The following is a 12,857-nucleotide window of genomic DNA, read 5'->3' as shown; positions in this document are numbered from 1 at the left end:
AGAAGACAGGATTTAAGGCCAATTAAAATGGGCTAACTCAGTGACATTTGTCACATATTGGTCAAGTATGATACCTTCCTTTGTTCTATGGAAAAATCTGCTTCATAAAATGTTTGTGAAAATAAATGAAACATGTAGTATGTAAATGTGTAAGTATATGTAAAGTACCCAGCACACAGTAGTCACTAATCAAATTTTAGTTTTAGATCTCTTAATTTCTCACGTAATTACTCCTGATTATCATTTATTTCATCCAAATTAAACTCATAGGTTTTATGAAAACGCTGATAAAAATAATCAGTTCCAACAAAGATAAAACATAGACTGTGGAAGGAGATTGATCATTAGCCATCTCTTAGAGCCTGGTCAGTGGGGTTGGTCATAACTTACATTTCTTCATGGGCAGAAACCAAGATGGGATTTGAAATTTATTTAGACAAGATCAGAACTTCTAACTGCTTCTAAACTAAGTAATTGATCCTTTTTTTATTTTAAACATGGCAAGGAAATGTGAGAAAGACATCTAAACCTAAAAAGGTTGTCTTTATTTAGTGTACTACTTTTAAAAAATGTACTTATATTTGTGTTTCTGATTATAGAAATATGATTATTATTTTCTTCATGATTGTTACATTAAGACTCCTCTGCTGGGGGATATTTGTTTACAGATGGTCTTTCATTTCTACTTCAAATGAATCTTGAGATATTAGAAAGTGAGATATGTATTTAATTAATTTGTATCTGGGGGGAAGGGCCTCGATATAAATAAGTAGAATATGTATATAAAATTATGAAGCACTTTTAGACATCTGATTTAAAATTTCAGCCTAGACTCATCTTAAAGGTAATCAAGTGAAGCAACTCATTAGGAAAACAATCTTCATGTAGTGAATACATTTTGATTGGGACATTTTTTTCCTTTAATATTGTTTTTAAAGAAAATTAATAAATTGGATATGGATAATAGGACTAAGAATTGTTCTTTCTGTAGTGTGTCTGAGTCAATGAATATTGTTAAGGAAAATATTATTCAGATGCTTGTTGAAGATGGAAAGGGAGATTTTATTCAAGAGGACTGCTTATAATGGGGTTTTGCATTTACAAATACAACAACAACAACAACAAAAACACTTTCTATCCCAGGAGCAGAGATTACAAATTTTTGTGAGAGTAGCATAATTTCTTTGCTAAACTCCCCTAACAGAATTCTGGCTGAAAATAGGCCAGAATGATTAGATTTTTAACTAGGGTATTCTAACTAAATTGACTTAGTAGCATCCTTGCTAAAACTAAAGTTTACAAGGATAGAGATGGAAGCCTAAGTTTGGGCTGAAAATAGATCTCAGAAGAGCTTATCAAAAGTTGGGGCAAAGATAGAATCTATGTCAGTACCCCAATTAACAATAATCAAGTCAGTAAAGATCTTAAATGACCATTTTTAATGAGAAACTGGTCAAACTCTGTACAATAGCATTCCAACTGACCAAAAAGAACTCAAACCTATAAAATTATATTGATTAGTAGAAGTTTAAGAGCTACAAGAAATCTCTTGTAGAGTATCAGCTGTGTGTAAAACCACATGGTACTGCTGTTCTGGAAGACACAGAAGTAAACAGAGCTTATGAGATATGAGTATAAAGACTGGTATAAGAAGTACAAACCTCATTCTATAGGAGTAACACAGAAGGGATGTCCTTCTGACCTCCCCAGGATTATTAGTGAAGACTTCAAGAAGGATATGGCGTTTGCAATGGCTAGTACAAAGGAATAGGATTTTAGTGACGGGAAATAAGAAAGAAAGAGGAAGAGATAGGCAAGAAAGTGCACAGGAAACATGGGATACATTCAGAGAGTAGCAAGTGGCTGGTTTGGGCCTCAATATGAAAGAGATGTTGGAAGGTAAGATTAGAAAAATTTATTTAAACAAAACATTAAAAGCCCAATTTCTAAACTAAGTAATTTGGTCTTTTAAGAAACTATTAAATAATTTAAGACTGAGGGTCAGATAAATGGAGCTTTCACTATTTCAATTAACCTTGAAACTTCATATCAAATCAGTTGTCATGGAATGTCTGGAGGTAGGGAGATAACTCAGGTGGGATTCACAATAACCTGGGAAAGAAGTGAGTGATTAAAGTGTTGGGAATGGTGAAGAAAGGACAGATAGGAGAAGAAAGGATGACCAATAACACAATGATAACTTGTGTTTTGTTCTGATGACTTATAAAAATATAAAAAGTAAAAGAAGTGTCTAATTTGGGGTAGGAACAAATATTTTAGAATAGAAACATGTCAAGCAAGTAGTTCAAAATGTGAAAATGAAATTCAAGGAAAAATGTAGATAAGTGTCATAGGAAAAGAATTAAGAAGAATGGCAAAGCCAGACTCTTTAACATCTGTTATGTTCAGAATTTTTCAACTTTGACATTATTGCTACTTTGTCATGGAAAGGTAGCCTTTACATTGTAGGTTGTCTAGTAGTATCCCTGGCTTCTACTCACTAGATGCTAATAGCCTTCCCCAGTTGTAACAATAAAAAATATCTGCAGACATTGACAAATGTTTTTCAGAGAGGGAGGTGGAGGTAAAATCACACCGGTTGAGAACCACTGTTTTACGTGAATAAAGATAGGATTACATAGTAGTTAATACATTTTGCTTCCTGATCATTTTTTAATATTATGAATATAGCAGTTTTAACACTAAATGCTAAAATATTCAGGCCAGAACACTAACAGTCATCAATGAAAAGGATACTTGTTACAGCATAGCACTTATGGTTTGAATGCAAGCTGAAAATGGCAGAATGTGTTTCTTATCAACAGCAATGGGTTAGCTTCTTCAGTGGTGGTGGCAGTTATGGTAGCAGAATATTTCCACTACTAATATCAGTTTATGTTAACTAAATACATTTTGTATGATAGCAACTTTAGATGGATGATATCATTTGTCCCCTGAGATGGTAGGGAGAAAACTTGTAAAAACACATTGAGGAGTTAAGTCAACTGATGCTTATAGAAGAATGAACTTTTTCAGGCCTCAAGTCTAACAAGGAGTAGAACTAGGAGTTGAAGTAGGAAATGTGTCTCTAAAACATCTATCCTGAAATTGTTGCATAATAATTTCAGAAACTAAATAGACAAAAGAAAAAAATAAGGATATAGCTTTAGGAGAACCGCTAGTGAGTTGGCCCAATTTTGGACTGCAGTAAAGGCCAGTGGGAACACCATAGCAAAGAATGAGGCAAACCACAGAGTAGGTGAGTCCATGAAAAAAATTTCTGTCAGATCATAAGTATAGGACTGCTATTATAAAAATAACTTCCGGTTGTGTGATATATTTTTTAATGCTTCCTTTTCTGTTGTTAATTTGGCCCTTTCCAGAGTCCTGCAATTAGACAGCACATATATCCCATTCTGATAATGAGGAAACAAAACGGAGATTAGTAAATGTCTATCCCAGAGTGTTATAATAACTTATCAATGAAAGCAAGACTGGAACCCATATCATCTAAACTCAAGTCTAATGCTCTTTCGACCATACTATTCTGTTTTCAATATAGGTTCAGAATGAAAAATAAACCTCATGTTTGTCTTCTACATTAAATAGCTATGGCAGTTTCACCTTTGATTAAGTATAGTCATGCTCCACTTTGAAATGTGTTATCTAATGAGGGCAATAACATATGGATGAAGCAGTTTATTAAATCATTTTCATCAAATAATAAATATGTAAATGACACTAATCTGAATGGATTCAGTTATAGATTTTCACTGGCAACTGGAATGAAGAAAAATAGTGGTTGTGATAGAAAATTCATCTAAATTAAATTATTGTCTTTCCCCCAATTATGTCAATATATAATGTGTTCTGCATATACTTAACTTTGGACAGTATGTGTTCTCTTTCTCCATTAATTAAAAACAAGTATTGCTTTTCTTATATCAATGCTCACTGCGAATATGGCATGTTAGACATAAGATCCTATTACTTGATAATTGTCAATGTTTCTCAATAGAGATGAATCATGAGGATATACTCACAAAATTTCACAGACCTTCACTGGAGTAATTCATTCACTTATCAATATATTCAATTGATATTCATATCTCATATAATGCTAATTTTTTTTAAGAGAGTTGTTTTCAGCCTTTCAAGAAATATTGTATCCACACAGTACTGTCATCTTTCTAAAATGCAAGAGCAATTAATACACCAGTCAGAAATTTAGCAACTTTTGGGCTAGGGATGTGGCTCAAACGATAACGCGCTCACCTGGCACGTGCAGGGCTCTGGGTTCGATCCTCAGCACCACATAAAAATAAAATAAAGATGTTGTGTCCACTGAAAACTAAAAAATATTTTTTAAAAATCTCTCTCTCCCTCCCTCCCTCCCCCTCTCCCTCCCTCCCTCCCCCTCTCCCCACCCCTCTCTCTCTCTAAAATAGAAAAAGAAAGAAAGAAATTTAGCAACTTTAACACAATATCCCTAATGCAGTCTTAGGATGTAGTAAGAACTAAAGGGGAAACCTGAAGTTTATACACCTCTGTAAATAAAATGTCTACAGAAAAATCATTTTAAAAGTATAGTAGATATTTAGATAAAGGTGGGATAAACATGTTTCTGTATATTGATAATGGGGTGTTAAAATAATTGGAAAATTGCCTGGCACAGGACAAATCTTATTCCTTCTGCTCAAGCATTTGATTTTCATGTTTTCATTATACCAGTATCTTTCTCTGTAAAGGTCAGAAATGATTTCTTAACAAACTGACTTTCAGATTTATAATATCCTTAGAGGAATAAAGAAGGAAAAACTTTCAAATATTTAGACATCCTATGTACGATTTAGAAATCAAAGTCAATATATCAGTGAATGGAGATTTTTAGTGGTAAGAGAACTCTTTATAAAATTAAGAGCTCAATCAGGCACCTTGGTACTCAAGCAGCTGAGAAGGCTGAGGTAGCAGGATTGCAAGTTTGAGGCCAGACTCTAGAACTTAGTGAGACCCTGTCTCAAAATTTGAAAATAAAAGTAAAAAAAGGCCTGGTGATATAGCTCCATAATAAAGCACCCCGAAGTTCAATCCTAGTACCTAAAGGCAGGGGGAAAAAAAAACGGGAGCTCAGAATTCCAAATTCAATGTTTTGTTAAAAACAAAACAATAGAAGGGAAAGGAAACAATTTTTTAAATATTCTTTTTTAGTTGTATTTGGACACAATAAGTTTATTTTATTTATTTATTTATTTCTATGTGGTGCTGAGGATCGAACCCAGCGCCTCTCATGTGCTAGGCAAGCATTCTACTGCTGAGTCACAACCCCAACCCCAGGAAACAATTTTTAATGCATATTATGTTTGGAAGTCAGATGTGTACCATTTCATTTTGGAAAAAGTCATTGAAACAAAGGGTCTCTAGTGAGTTCTGTTTACTATAGGTGACTCAACATAGTACAATGTCAGGTGTTGTAATACTTTTCATTATTACATAAACTTAAGTTGATCTTGGATTGGCCCATTATGGATCAATAGAATTCTTCTCTCATCTGAACAGCTTTTCTTAAATATAGCTGACTGAATTTTATTACCATACATTGTGTAAAATAGATTTTAAAATTTCCTGTTTCCTTCTACCACTATGTTACCTTTAGAAATTCTTTATCTGACTTACATCAGTCTCCTAACTGGTAGTTTTATGCTTATATATATTTTTATTGCCTTCCACAGAATACACTCATTATGTTTGAAATTATGATGATGATTTGGTAAAGGGTATTATACCAGAATTGATAGCAAAAAAAAGTAATCCAGATTCATACTTTCTTATAATGGTTCTTTTGTTTCGTAATAAGTGATAAAAGTGGACAGGAGATTGTTGATTGATTTTAGTGTAATATGACAGAAGTCTTAGCTTTTTTCGATGCTTTAATTTAAAATGCTTTGTTTCACCCTTGACAGTTGAGTGTATTATGATGATCTAATTCAAAGTTTTCTGACTTTCACAGGGTGGGAACTTCTCTGTCCATAGTATACTTACAAAACCTCAAAATATGATGGTAGTTGGACAGTCAGCATTCGCAGACTTTGGTAAGATTGTTTTTGCCTTTCAGATTTTCCCCCTATTTCTGACTTAGTCATGTTATTCCTTATAACAGCAAATAACTTCAGTTTTTTCTAGAACTATTGTAGATTTAAAAGATACCTATTCTAAAGTACAATATGGCATATGGTTACTTCCTTGATAATGAGGAATTTTTGGCTTATATGTTTTTAAAATAGTTTGAACTTGATCTTCTTTATAGGAATGACATGCAAAACAAGAAAATATACTGAAACTTTTCTGAATAATAATTAGAAATTACTATAATTAGAAATAGGAATTATGAATTTTCATATATACATTTGAGTATTCCTTACTCCAAATGCTTAGGACAAGGAGTGTTTCATATTTTTGGATTTTTTCATATTTTAGAATATTTACACATGCATAATGACATATCTTGAGAATGGGGCCTCAGTGAAAATAAAGTTCATTTCTATTTCATATATACCTCATGTATATAGCCTAGAAATAATTTTATAGAATGTAACTAGTGTGCCTGCATTTTGATGCCAACCCATGACATGAATTCATGTGTGGAATTTTCTACTTGTGGCATCATGTTGGCACTCAAGAAGTTTCAGATTGTGGAACATTTCAGATTTTCAGTTTATAGATATTCAACCTCTATATCCATAATATGAAACAAACAAAATTAAGTTAACCTGAACTATTAAAACTTGAATATTTAAAAACACTTTTAGTTACATATTAATTCTAAGGAATAACAATTTCTAAGATTTCAGGTTTCATAAGATTCTATGTAGTTAGTTAATCAAGTTCACATTGATTGGGAACTTCTGAAACATATGATTCCTTTCATCATTTGTTAGAGTTACTGTAAAAGGATTTTTGTATTATATGGGAAAGACTTCTACATGACCACCACCTAAAAAGTGTCCCTAGCTCACTCTCATCCTGTTGTTCCTTCAGTTTGCTAACAAACACCACAGCCTGTTCCTCAAAACATAAAGACATGTCACCATCCCAGAGACCTCAGTTTCCTCACTTATATTATGAGAATGACAATGATATCCACCTTCAAGTCTATTGTAAATAACACAGTATGAGTCAAGCTCATAGCAAGAGTATAAGAAATTTTAATCTTTTTATTGGATTTACCTATCTTTTGTTGCTGCTACTTGAATGATTAAATCGATTTGATGTTCAGTGTCATGGAAATACACTGAACTACTGAACAAGGCAGCTAAAGCAGGAGGTTTGACAATGTTATATAGTGGATATTTCCATAGGATGAAAATGATGAACTGTATTTTAGCTTTATTTCATTGAGTATTACTTTAGTTTGGAGTAAATTTCTTGAGCCTGGTTTATGGTTTTTATTGAAAATAGTCAATAAAACAATGAAATTATTGTTTTTAAAGTTTACTGATTAATTTGGTTAGCTGTATTAATAACAGATGCCTTTGAGAGTGATCCTCTATGAAAAAATAAAAAGCATATATGTACTATATAATTCTCTAGGATTTCACAGACCTCCTTGACCCCCTAATCCCCTAGTTAAAAACCTACAAAATAAACTTGTATGTATTATGATTGTGTTTATATCATAAAGTGTTCTGCTTGTAACAAAAATTATGAGTAGGTTCAATTTAAATTTTTTGTTTTGATAATCATAAATGTGGACATTTACATATTAGTATTAAGACATGCAGAACATAGGATATAGTCAAAGTAAAAAAACCTAAATATTTCTTCCCTCTTTTCAACAACTTTATGTATCAGTAAACCTTTAATAACTACTTGACAATGCCTTTTAAAGGTGTGTTTTTAGTCGGAGATTGCCAAAAATACTACTAATGAGTCCAAAAAAGCAGATGGCATTGAATAAGGTTATGAATATTAATATATTGAAATATGCATTTTCCTATGAAAAGTATATGTTTGAATACATCTGTGAATTGCATTCTGCCCTTCATCTTCTACTACACCCACTCCCTTTGAAACAACATGAGGGAAGTGACTGACAGCCAAGAAGTCAACATGATTTCAGAAATTCACATGTTTGAATAAATGATATAGGTGACAGGAAGAAGCCTGGATCAAAGAAGAGTATTCCAAGTATTTCCATTCAAACAATGATTTCAAGATTACTTGTCTTTTTTAAAAAAGGGGGGGTATATAAACAGTGGGTTATCTTACTTTTACTCCCTGTTTTCGCTATTTTCTGTTGTTACATTAATAGTAAAGTAGTAAATTACAGAAGAGTAATAGTCAAGAGTGGTAATAAAGAAACCAAAATAGGTATTTATTATCCTATAAATTTTTAAATGTTAGAATTTTTATAAGAGATTTTCTAAACTCATGTTAAATTGTTTCTATCTTCTGATTTCCATTAACAACTCCCTTAGAAAAAGTTGTGTATTTTCTCAAGGTCATCAACTCCTGTAAGTAAGATTACAAAAATTGGGCCTCTATTATGCTTTAAATATTCTACTGAACACCATGCAAGGAAGCTGAGATTTTTAAGTTAAGGTCCTTGCCTTTAAGAATTTATAATCTAAGATGTGAAGGCAATCTAGCTGTGTCTTCTGTCACCTCGGTGGATGGCCAGAATTGATTTGGCTTATCTGGCTGGCTAGGCAGGTGACCTCTTCCTCCCTCACTTCTCCATGTGTGTCCCTTCCAAAGTTGCACGCACTGTCGAAGAGGATGACCTTCCCCCATAAAGGAGGATCATTCTTTGGTCAAGAGTATATGAATAGCTGTGCTCCTCTGCTAGAATCTCCAAATAAGATCTCAAGAAATTTATAATCTATTTGGGAAGATAAAAGACAAATATGTACAAAAATAAAATTCAAGAAGCTGAGGCAAAAGGATTTGAAATTCGAGGTCAGCCTCAGCAACTGAGTGAGGCCCTAAGTAACTTAGCAAGACCCTGTCTCAAAATAAAAAGGATTGGGAATGTAGTTCAGTTGTCAAGGCTCTTGAGTTTAATCTCTAGAATAAGAGAGAAAGAGAGAAAGTGAGTGTGGCTGGGTAGGAGAGAGGGAGGCAGGGAAGGAGGGAGGACGGGAGGGAGGGCCGGATATATATAGGAGGAAAAAAAAGACTGTATTTCATTGTTAATTATGAAATTAATGCCACAGGAAAAATTCAACCCAAGTATGTGGTAATATAGATCATTCTAGACTGAGAAAGGATAGGAAAGCCTCATGAGATAATTTTGGTCTGGACTTGAAAGCATCTCTAAGGTTTATCTAAATTTATAGTGATGTGAAATGGCATGGTTAGTAAATGCTAAAAACATATTGGCTTGAATAGAATTTCTATAAAAATGTAGAAACATACAAATGAACTGTGAACACATTTGGATTATCAGGTAAGTAACAGGTAAACAAATGTTGATTTTATTCTGTAGAACTAATGAGAAGTAGTAACAATTTCAAACAGCTCTTTGTTAATAACTTTTTTTATTAACTTCAGGAAATAAAGTTGAGTTGAGATCTTTTGATCTGGAGGGATATGCATAAAGTAATGTTTCTTGGATATTAAATTAGAGTTCAAGGAAGATTATAAAAATCTCTGAGGTGCCTTTTATTTCCAAAGAGAGTCAGATTGAAACAGTTTTAAGATATTTTCTAGGATGGAAACCAGTAAGGAGACAGGTCAGGGAATGAGGTGGTGAGAGCTTGAGCCACAACTACATCAATAAATAGACTGATAGGCATAAGAAACTTAACAAAGAGTGAATCAGTAAATTTGCGGATTGGTTTGACCCTATAGAGGATAAAAAAGAAAACACTGTGTGACTAATTAAGAGAATGATTATACTATTCATAAAGACAGGTAAATCAGGACTATTCATAAAGACAGGTAAATCAGCGGAGAAAGCTAGATTGAATATTAAGATAGTTATCATATTAATCATGATGATAAGACAACGGAGCTGGAAGACTATATAGCCAATCTAAATGGAATAAAACCAAAGCAGGTTGGAGAATCCTCCACGAGCCTAGCGGTCAAGACCTGCATGAGCCCTCCAACAAAGGAAATATATATGAGAGGGCTAAGGATAGTAAAAAGGAATGCTAAAGAGGTAGTCAGAAACCATTGATAGATACTAAAATGTAGTGCAACAGGATGACACTGAGGGCCTGCTAAACCAGCAGTTTAGCAGGCCCTCAGTCTCACAAAAGTCACAAAATTCCATTCCACTGCTAACTCATGTATCAGATCATCACAAGATCTGATTCTTTCTTCTACCATTTACAGAAGTTGGAGAAGTCCTTTAGCCAGAGAAGTCACCCAATAAATAGCAGCTCTTACTGGCTGCTAGACAAAGTGCTAGGTCCTTATTCTCATGCTTGGAAGATCTGCAACACATAAATGCTTCTGTTAGCTAAGAGGTCATTAAGGAGTGTATATCTTCGAGGAGACGTGTTTTATGTCTCTTCCCTTTACACAATATATTAGGCTCAGAATATCAAATTCAAAAATTTCTTTTAATCAGTTGTTTGTCATAAATTATATAGGACAAAAATCAATAGAATTAAGGTGTATTTTTCTGTTTAAAAAAATAAAAAGGAATAAGACCAAACTTGGAGAAAATGTGTTGACGTTTTTGGTGGTTTTTTTTTTTAAGATACTTTTTTAGTTGCGGATGGACACAATATCTTTATTTTATTTATTTTTATATGGTACTGAGGATCGAACCCAGTACCTCACGCATGCAAGGCAAGCACTCTATCACTGAGCTACAACCCCAGCCCCATGTGTTGATGTTTTTTACTGTTTGCAATCCCACGTATAGTGGGGGGGGGGGGGGAGGGGAACCCTTCCAAACTACAGGAAAATCAAACATTATACAGGATGTTAGGATTATCTATAGATTAGATCATTTGAAATATAATGTTTAAATTTATATATTCCATTCCAGTGCTAACTGATGTATCAGATCATCACAAGATCTGGTATTTTCTTCTTCAGGAAAGAGTACCAGGCATGATACTAGAGACTCAGAATTGTCAATCAGATCTATAAACAGTACTGTGATGAACAGTGGAGCTAATGAAAACAGAAAAATTTGTCATCCGTCAAATTTATTAACATATTGGAGGATAGGAAACGACTTAAAAGCATTGTCATTGATGGTTGAGAGCAAATCTAATTCAGTTGTGCATAGCACAGTAAATAATCAATGAAGTTATGTTATGAAGTCTTCATAATGCCTGGTACAAATTTAAATGTTAATTTCAAATTAACCATGAAATGTTTACTTCAAAACAATACTTTTTAGCAATTATACTCCCTTTGTTTTAAATTAGTATATCTCTTGATCTAGAAGTAAAAGTAAATCAAATAAGCCATATACTAAGATTTAAATTTTATATTTAGTCTGTATGCTAATTGGATCTGAATGTTCATATTTTCTCTTACAAAATAATTTTAAAAATCAAATACCTTCAATTAGATGAGTGATATTATATCTAAAAAAGCTATATAGGGGAAAGGTCTAGGTGTTATGCTTTCTGGATTCGGTCTTATGTGAGTCATTTATGGTTGCTTTTTATTCCAAAGTCCTAAATTAATAGTGGAATTTTACTTATTTATTTTGTATAGTTGAAAATTGACTGTTTTGTTAAGTGCCCTTATCATTTTTTATTATTGTTTTTGCTTTAAAAGGACACTAAACTCCAGTTAGAATCATCAATAAAACAAAACAAAAAAATGTGTGGAGTTTCAGGTACTCTGTCTTAAATGTACTATCATATAACTTTTACCACCAGTCAGAATTTATCAAGTAAACACAAATGCAGACTATTTAGTATGTGAAATATGAACAAATGGTATATAGGGATTAGGTTCAAGGAATCTGAAATATAATACTTTTGCCATCTTTGAATGAATTGTGTGGTACAGACATCAATTCAATTAGAGTTCAATGTATATATTCTTTAAAATGTATTTCTGTCAGTTTTTCTTCCATTTAGTTTTCTTCCTGTTTTGTAATGAAGGATTTATGCTATATATAAGTATTCAAAAATAATTTTTGAGTGCCTATTATTTGGACAAGCCCTGTTTTAGATGTTTGGCATATAGCTAAACTCTTTCATGGAGTTTAAATTCTATTGAAGGAGAAAAGACAAAAAAAAGCAAAAGCAAGCATTTTTAGAAAGTGTTAAGAGCTTTCAGGAAATAAAGCAATGTCCTGCGATAGAAAGTTGATAAGAATTTACGTAGCTGGTTGAAGGTCACATTTGACCAGAAAGTTGAGCTTTCAGCTATTATACAAGATCTTAGGGGAGGATGCTCCATGCAGAGGGAACACCCTAAGGGAAGGTTCTGAGGACAAATATTCAATGGGGAAAAAAAAAAAAATGAAAGCAGCCCCTTAGTAAGACCTTTTATGACTTTGAGAACCAAAGTAGGGAGTTTAGATTTTATCTAAATATAATTGGAAGTTTGGAGGAGGTTAATTAAGAGAACTTGCAATTAACCAGGCAAAGACTATGAATAAGTTAGACCAGGGCAATTATCAGGAAATGGAGAGAAGCAGTCTTATTTGGGTATAATGAAGACAGAATTGCCAGGACATGTTGAAGGATTTGATGTTGGAAGAGTAAAAGAAAAATCAAAGATGACCTAGATTTTGATTTTTGTTTTGGACAGTTAGCTTGGATATGTCTGTTAGATACCAAAACAAGATACAAGCAGGAGAGAAGCTCTGGAGTGACAGTTCTGGTACCAGCATATCCTTCTTTAACTACCTTTTAGAAGATTGACAATAAATA

The 12,857-nt window shown here is 33.1% G+C and overlaps 1 protein-coding gene across 2 annotated transcripts in view; it reads left to right on the top strand.

The window, feature by feature from the left end:
• The window catches only part of Itfg1 (integrin alpha FG-GAP repeat containing 1), a 254,097-nt gene that overhangs the window by 82,628 nt on the left and 158,612 nt on the right, over positions 1 to 12,857 (top strand). For both annotated transcript variants that reach the window (XM_046435181.2, XM_046435182.2), the window contains exon 8: positions 6,008 to 6,089. In XM_046435181.2, the coding sequence (XP_046291137.1) occupies positions 6,008 to 6,089 (82 nt within the window). The remainder of the gene's footprint in view (positions 1 to 6,007; positions 6,090 to 12,857) is intronic.

Source organism: Marmota monax, unplaced genomic scaffold (genome assembly GCF_021218885.2).
Source record: "Marmota monax isolate L192 unplaced genomic scaffold, Marmota_monax_Labrador192_F-V1.1 WCK01_AAM20220418_F8-fsc00024, whole genome shotgun sequence".
NCBI classification, from domain to species: domain Eukaryota; kingdom Metazoa; phylum Chordata; class Mammalia; order Rodentia; family Sciuridae; genus Marmota; species Marmota monax.
The sequence above is the reverse complement of the archived record's forward strand: the minus strand, read 5'-3'. Positions and strand labels throughout refer to the sequence as shown.